Source organism: Notolepis coatsorum (genome assembly GCF_963971535.1).
Source record: "Notolepis coatsorum genome assembly, chromosome: 1".
NCBI lineage: Eukaryota > Metazoa > Chordata > Actinopteri > Aulopiformes > Paralepididae > Notolepis > Notolepis coatsorum.
In genome coordinates, this window is record NC_140165.1 from 293708665 (window position 1) to 293717601 (window position 8937).

General features: G+C 40.5%; 1 protein-coding gene across 1 annotated transcript in view; it reads left to right on the top strand.

Moving 5' to 3' along the window:
• Window positions 1-7894, top strand: part of slc25a15a (solute carrier family 25 member 15a) — a 35939-nt gene extending 28045 nt beyond the window's left edge. Inside the window, exons 5-7 of the mRNA XM_084316756.1 lie at window positions 138-296; window positions 5157-5315; window positions 6618-7894. Coding sequence (XP_084172882.1) covers window positions 138-296; window positions 5157-5278 — 281 coding nt within the window. The 3' untranslated portion in view covers window positions 5279-5315; window positions 6618-7894. The remainder of the gene's footprint in view (window positions 1-137; window positions 297-5156; window positions 5316-6617) is intronic.
• Window positions 7895-8937: the final 1043 nt, after the last annotated feature.

Sequence of the window (8937 nt, forward strand, 5' to 3'; positions counted from 1 at the left end):
GTTGATAGTAGGCCTACTGGGTAGGGTATTCATCTTTATGGTGCAACTGTTTATTAAAGGCCACAGAACCTGAGAGTAATTGAGTGATTGGCACAGTTACATTTGAGGGTTGTTCATTCCTACCCTTGTCTTTACAGGAGTTCTTCCACTTATGATCAGTGGTGGGTTAGGAGGAGAATGTTTTTGGCTGGTAGTCTACCCTATAGACTGTGTCAAGTCCAGGATCCAGGTGCATTCCTTAGTTGGCAGGCAAGCAGGCTTCCTCAAGACATTCATGGGCATCATACGCACTGAAGGTATGTAAAGAGTGTAACATGGACCTTAAGGAACTCGAGGGAGAGAGAGAGGGAAAGAGGGAGAGAGAGAGAGAGAGAGAGAGAGAGAGAGAGAGAGAGAGAGAGAGAGAGAGAGAGATAGAGAGAGGGAGAGAGAGAGGCTCATACGGAGCAATCTCTCCTCTGTCTCTCCCCGAGTCCACCTGCATCGCGACTCGAAGCGCGCACACGCGTGCTCTCGGAGCGATCTCTCCTCTCTCTCTCTATCTCTCTCTCTCTATCTCTCTCTGTCTCTCCCTCTCTCTCTCTCTATCTCTCTCTCTCTCTCTCTCTCTCTCTCCCTCCCTCTGCCTCCCGTTTGAGGAAGTGTCGGGTTTCACTGTGCGCTATGCGGGGGCGTTAGTTATGCAAATCAGTGCTATGTTAACGTCACAGAAACCGTCAAATCAGAACAGCTTAGTTGAGTGAGGGAGGATCTCGTGAACTCGAGACTAGACTGATGAGTCAATATGGTAATTAGAGACACAGACTCATTGATACTAACTCCTATTACTATAAAAACATGCTAAACACAGAAAAAAGCCATTTATAATGCATGTCCCCTTTAAGAGTTGGACTTGACTTTATCCGCCCATCACAACTCAAAATGCAGGTCTTTTTTACTCTAACATTACAAACAAACCATTTACAGCCTGAATATTCAGGTAAAGCTCATGTTAAGCCATAACACACCGTAAGTGCTCAAACAATACATTTCTGAGTGAAAAAACTACTTAAATCCAATAAATCATTAACAGACCCAGTAGTGGGGCGCTCCAGTAGCACACCACATAGCGTGCTGAGTCGTGAAGCTGTCGTCCCGGGTTCGTTTCCCAAACCCGGTGACCATATGCCGCATGTCTTCCCTTCTTCTCCTCCCGTTTCTCCCTCTCTCCTCTGTCGGCGCTGCGTGGCCAAGAAAAAGCTGTCGGTCCGGCGCGACTAAGGAAAAAGCTAATAAAGATAATTTTTAAAAACAGACCCAGTAGTGGGGCAACACCGTTTCAATAAAAGGCACTTTACTGCAGTCGCGGATTGTGCTGTTACAGTTGTAATGACTATTCATTTATGTTGCCTCTATTAATACATATTTCATAATTATTTATATGAAATCAGTAAGTTATTAATAAGGGCCACCACTCCAGACAGCTATGTTGTGTTTGTCATCAGTTTGTACATCATTTATTAAGTTGTTCTACAACCTCGGCTTTGCTGTATTATCTCATAAAGGTGTCCACCAGATGACGTAATGTTTAGGGGAGATTTTCCTCTCGTTAGTAAATGACACAGGTGTAAATAATAATAATAATAATAACTTTATTTATACAACAGGTAGGTCCGACCACGCATTGTGATTGGTCGAGAGCGTTCTAAGCTGTGAGTATATTCATGATACACTTAAAGCAATAATACACAAGAACCAGTTGAATATCAGGCATATTGACATGGCTGTGATGCGCCCGCAGCCACGAGAGTGAAGCTCGAGTGGCGTAGGCATCACAGAGTGCCAATATTCCTGATATTCCACTGGTTCGAGTGTATTATTGCTTTTATACAGCAAGTTGCACCGTCGGGGAAAATATAGGATGAATACAGACAATTCTAGGGTCTTTTGTATTGATTTCAGTGAACTTGGCGTAGAAAAATAGTTCCTAAAGATGTATCGTTGCTATGGAATTTCAAATGGAGTAGGCTATCAACCAGCTTGGCAACGCAAACTAATGACGTATTATTCTAATTTATACAACAGGTAGGTCCGACCACCTATTTACCAAGGTGGAATGCTGTTTTAATGTACGGCCTAGGACCATTATTTGTATTATTATTATAAAAATCTAGTGAGAATGTGCCCATTTAGATTCCAATTATGTAGTCAGTTCGTCCAAATAACGCTTGTTTGGACATTTGCTCCAACGTTTTCGGAGATTGGGCGGCTGCGACAGGACTTTGGTTGACGCATGCCCAGTTTAACAATGTGAGGTTTGATTGATTGATTGAAAACTTTATTAACAGATTGCAGAATGGGTACAATACAGTACAGCTCAATACAAACAACTGCTAAGAGGATGAAGACCAGAAAAATACTTTCGTCTTGTTTACATAAGGGTCCTCCATTTTCAATTAATCAAGAATTAACTAAGGTTAACTATCGTAATCGATCGTCCCGCTATATTCCTTTATCCGTAATTGATCAGTCTCCCCAGTTAGTAGCTAGATTAATATATTTAGTGGAAGTGTCAATAATCTAATTATCTGGACAAAACCATCGCTTTTATCCATCTGATTCAGATGACTAACAGTGATTGGTCGAGAGCGTTCTAAGCCGTGAGTATATTCATGAGGAGTGGGCGTGGCCGGGTAAATGTAGGGTACATGGTAAATGCTTTCAATGTATACAATAAGTATAAACGAGCTATCCAATAGAGCGAGCAAGACGCGTAGCCAGTTAATACAAAATATAACAGACATTTTGAACCGCTCTTGGTCCATATATGGGCATATATGCTGCCATGACATGGGGGATTCCCCAATCTCATCCGTAGACCAGACCATCTCATTTAACAAGAGGCTTGTTTGAGATTCAAATAGCTCCTACAGGTACTGTTGACACTGACAGAGTCACATGGGGAGCAATAACTGGTCATGACGATGAGGTCTTCTTTAGCATTAACTGGCGTGGTTTATTGTACATTGCACCACTAGACCTGCTCTCTGTGAGAGCTAGAGAGAGGGAGACAGAGGGGGAGGGAACAATCCCTTATACCTGCTACCTGACGTCAGCTACAATAGCTGCGTCTCCTTACGCCTATAGCGCCCTCTTACTGTGGAACAGTTAAAGTGCAGTTACATGCAAACATACTAATACTTACACTTAACACTCCCACTTATGAATGACGTGTATTGTACAACTTTTCCAAGAAAAATAACAGTTCAAAACATCAAAATAACATGGCAGTCAATATTACATAACAGGCAATATTTTACCCACCAAACATGACCCCTGCTATTTTTTTCAATTTCAGTTTGGAGACAGGCTTGGTCATAGCGTCTGCAACCATGTCATCTGTAGGACAGTAAACGAGTGTCATCTTTTCTTCTCTGATGACAGATCTAATGAAGTGATATTTTATATCCATATGTTTACACCTCTGTGGGCACACAGGGTTTCTGACAAGTGCAATGGTTCCCTGGTTGTCTTCATAAACAACAGTTTTCTTATATACATAGGTATCCATCCCTTCGAGCAGTTGTTCTAGATAAATACATTCCTGTATTGTTAAGGCTAGAGCCATATATTCGGCTTCACAAGTTGATAGTGCCACTGTGGGCTGTTTCTTTGTTTTCCATGAAACCAGTGAGCTGTCTGTACCCATATTCACACAATACCCTGTGGTACTTCTGTCTGTGGCGTCTGCCGCCCAATCTGCGTCACTATAGGCTTGAAGCCCTAAGCCCTCGCTGCTCTTTCTGAAACAAAGCTGTTTATTTGCTGTACCTTTTAGATAACGAAAAACATGTTTTACTGTAATCCAGTGCTCTTCTGTGGGATCAGCAAAATGCTGTGATAACTTACTCACTACAAAACATAGGTCAGGGCGAGTACATGTTGTCAAATAAATGAGGCTGCTTACAGCTTCTCTGTACATTTTTACATCTGTAAATTTTTGAGCATCCTCATTGTAGTCTAGCTTTTGATCACATGGTGTTTCCCTAGTTCTACACTCCTGCATGTCAAAACGATTCAGGATCTTTTCCACATATCTCTTCTGGGATATTTTTACACAACTGGCAGACTGTTCGAAGTCCATGCCTAGAAAATGTTTTAACCTACCTAGGTCTTTCATTTTCTATCTGGTGGAGAGCATACCTTTCACCTGCTCTAGGTTTCTAGTGTTGTCTGCTGCGATGATCAAATCATCCACCCAAATCACAATTATCACTTTCCCTGACTCTTTTGACTCCTTTGTGTAAACACTACTGGGTTCTGTATGAAGTGATCTTCAATTAGACATGCATGAAGCATCTCGTTCCAATTTCGCCCAGACTGTTTCTGTAATGGTTTGTGGCGAGGGGAGGTGAGGAGAACCCAAATGCTGAACACGATAACAGATAGAGGAGGCAGAGACGATGGAGTGAAAGTAAACAGGCTTTTACTGAGCACTGCAACAGTAAACAATCAACGTTTACAAAGGACAAACCAAAACCGAACTTGAAAACACGGGAAATTAAATCCTCAGCAAAGCTGGAAAATGTGGACTAGGAATAAGGAACGGACTCACTGGGAAATACAGGAAAACCTTACAAAGGTGAACAGAGTACGTGACCGAACACAAGGGTAGAAACAAAACAATGGCGCGACAAGGAAGTCAGTAATGGGCAGGTATAAATACTGCCCCTGATTACTTTTTTTTTAATAATAATAGCTAAATTAGACAGTAAACAATAAGAAAGACATTTAATAACAGAAAAATAAGACATTAAAAAATAACAAATAAAATGATGAAAACGATAGAAATAAAGCAAACTAAGACAATAACATAAAGATAATAATTTATTTAAAAGCTAGTTTAAAAAGGTATGTTTTGAGCTGTTTTAAGTGCCAACCAAGTCTGCTGTCCTAATGACCTACGGGAGAGTGTTCCAAAGTTTTGGGGCGTAGTAGCTGAAAGCACACTGTTTTTTACAATGGGTACATTAAGGAGGTCGGCTGTGGTCGATCTAAGAGCTCGAGTTGGCACATAAAATGACAAGAAGTCAGTAATGTATGAAGGTGCTAAACCATTTATGGATTTGTATATAAGCTTTCAAATCAATAATATGTCCCTCTCTTCTGTCCCACAGGGGTCCGTCCTCTATACTCAGGCCTGACCCCTACCTTGATACGGACGTTCCCTGCCAACGGAGCACTCTTCCTCACTTATGAGCTGAGCCGCAACATGATGATGGAAAGGTTCAGCGTCTAATGTGGGATATCTCACCTTTTGAGAGGGAGAAAAAAAGGTATTCTGCTATAACAGCGTCATGCCCACCAGTATCAGTATGACCAAGATTTGTTCCCGTATATCATTCTTTTCTTTGTTAATCCTCAACTGAACAGGACTCCCAAAGTAATGCCAACAAAAGTATTATTATTTAAAAAAAGATTATTGAGTCCACGATGCACCCGCAATTATCTTATCTTACTCAGTCCCAAAGTTTGTGATGTTGAATGAATTGAATGTCCAAAGTTGCCGCCGGTTCGGTTTACAGGGTTTATTGTTGTCCAAAGGTGAATGATGGTGAATGAAGGGTTAAATCAGAACAGTTGTCAAGTGCTCCATTGTCAGTTCCAAACGGTGAGACAGGTAAGAAAAATGTATCCTCATCACAGGTGCATGGGATTACGTTAATTAGCTAGGCTATTTATAGAAGAGTGGCTATAATGGAGGCGGAGAGCCCTCTAGTGTTCAAACATAAATAAGACACTATCCTAAGCACAATAATAATAATATAAATAAACAAAACACTCATATGGCCTTTACAGAGTTAGAAGATGCCGTGAATAAAATAATTTGTGTAACTTTTTCTTACGCTGTGCTGGTCACGTTAATTTGAAATATAGATAAAAAAAATTACCTACCTGTGAATGTTTTACTAAATGTACCCACTTGATACTTGGTAGGTGACACATACAAGTTCATCTTAAACTGAGCATTCAAAGTGATATTTGCCAGTCAAATTGTAGTGAGAATGCAAAAGACTTGAGAAAGAACCAGTTGAACTTGTCTTTTTAGGATAGGCAATGGCTTATGCCGGATATGTCCTTGTGTTCACTTACATACAGTATATTATGTCACTGGGAATTTAGAAGTAGTTTCTCCCGAGAACAATTATAACTTGCAGCAATTATAACTGGTGTTTGAATCAGTGTTAAAAACAGGAAGAGTACTACTGCGTAATAATGATAATCAGATCTATCTACAGCGTTATATTATGTAGTCATACAGGTATAAAAAAAACTATGGTAAGGGATATATACAGATATAGATATAGTATATACAGGTACTACTGTGCATCTGCCACATGTTATTTTTATATATTGTCAAATAAAGTCATTCATTCATTCAGGTATGTAAAAAGGATTATATTTGAAGGTATAGTCAGACAGGCAGCATTGCAATTATCACCTATACAGCTGGTAGCCAATTCCCCATGCCAGGAACTCACCGAGCCTCATCAGCAGCACCCACATGAAGGGAAGAAGACAGGTTAGTCTAGAACTCACCTCACACCAGAGCTCACACATTTGTCCTTTGTTCCCAGATGGAGAAGACTGACCATCCACCGCATCAACCTTGACGACCATCACCCCAGTCATCACCCACATAATAAACCTCTCCATAAAACAGGGATACGTCCCCAAAGACTTCACAATTGCGAGAGTGACCCCCCTGCACAAAAAAGGCAGCAAATTAGCTCCATCTCGAAAGTTATGGAAAGAATTGTCTACGAACAGGTCGAAAAGCACCTTGCGGGAAAAAAGGTAATCTACTCATTCCAATCTGGCTTCAGAACATCCCATTCAACTGACACATGCCTTCTCTATTTGAACGACCACATCAAACAAGAGGTGGTAATGACCATGACCATCTGCAAGAGCATGTAACCGAAGGCTAAAATAAACACCCTTAAACTGCAGCTACGGACTCAAGCTCATTCATTGGACTTGCGTGTCGGACAGATCTCCCTGCCCAAGCCCTCTCAGCGGCTTTTCAGTTGTCACTTTAAAATAGTCGCTCTACAGTACCAAAGCACCTCAAAGGCCCTAAAAACAAGACTACAAACATCACAAAACAAACTGGCCAGACTACTGCTTGACCTTACTCCTAGAACCCACCTTACCCCTGCCCATTTTGACAACCTAGGATGGCTTAGAGTACAGCAACTTGCAATGGGCCTGGTCTACAAGATACACTACACCACTAAGATACCCATGTACATGTCGAAATACTTCCCAAAGGTCAGTGAATTCTACAACCACAACACCAGAGGGAGTTCCACAAATCATGTTCAACCCAGATTCGGCTCAAACAAGGGACTAAACACGTTTCGCAATTATGTCACATCAATGACATGTTTTGTGTGTGGAGAGCCTGGCCACACCGGCACCCCAAGTCCGCCAGATGATGTCACCTTGCGGTCAGGCTCTTGAGACACAGAACATTAGTACGTTTTATCGAGCGACCTTATACTATTGTACTTATTTTATGCCTATTCTTAAATCTGCACGTCTACATTACACTACTTTTATTGTCTTTTATACCTATTCTTATGTCTGAAGTTTATGCAATTTTTTATTTTGTCAATTTGTGTGCTGATTTTATGCCCATGTTCATTTTTATTTTTATTTTATTTAAAAAAAATGTATACTAATTGCTGTGGTGCACTCTGGACTGAGAGTACTATGTAGATAGCTATTCATATTTATTATTGTTATATTGTAGAAATGTGTGCATTGAAATGTCTGTAAAGTCTCGACTACATTGAAAATGAGGGTGACCTCAATTGTAATTTCGAGAATAAATAAAGGTTGATGATGATGATGTCTGATTCACATGTCCTCCTCGTAACAGGACAATAGGATTGGGTTTAATTAAAATCTTCAAAATCTTCCCTTTAAAAGAGAGAAAATGGTTTAGCAAGAATTCATATCAAAACAAAGCGTTAACTTACAACCAAATAAATCATGAACCAACGACAAGGAAGAAATATTTATGGGAAATAAATCAATGGCATTGAAGTCAAATATTCTCTGAAATGACTTTATGTTTGCATAAAGTAGTGCCTTTAACACTTTGAGTGCCACTCACGAGATTTCTCTGGTTTTTTTATAGGTGGTTGCTAGCCACTCACGAGATTTCTCAGATTTTTTTTTTTTTTTTTTTTTTTTCGATCTGAAAAATTATTGCATCACCCGAGCCTACCCGAGTATAGCCGAGCGGCGCCGGCGATCACTGTGGAAAAAAGCGCCCCCTGTCGTCTCCCAGATGACATAAGTGATTTTGGAATGGACTCAATGAAAATGAATGGGGAAAAAAATCCGGTACTCCACATTTTCCAGTTCACTGATCCAGCCGGGGTTACCACAGTTCATTCTGGAACCTCAGATCCCCGCTGATCATGGAGATCTACAGTATCGCGTTGGATCCATACACTTATCGATTTTTTCGAATGGTGATCAGGAATTGGAATATACCAGTTGGATACCATCTGATGTCAGGTAAGGACTCTATGTTATCAGTGTTAGGATAATCAGAGTAAGTTTGATGAAGTTATAAGCTGTTTTGTGAAATGTCTTCTTTCGGTTTCACTGTAAAAGTCCGTGAGGAAATCAACGGAGCGATTATCCGTGCGCGGCCGTAATGTGCTTGCGTGCACGTATAATATTGATCATCTAGCGTTTATTTGAAAACGATTCATAAAAAGGCAGACGAATATCAACGTTGTGGAATATTCCACTAAAAGACGATTTTCATAGAATGCTCCAGAATGAGCTGTTTTTTATATCAAAATGGGGGCTTTTCTAACTGCTCTGAAACGGAAACGACGCGATAAAAAACAATCTGCCTTGACAGCACTGACT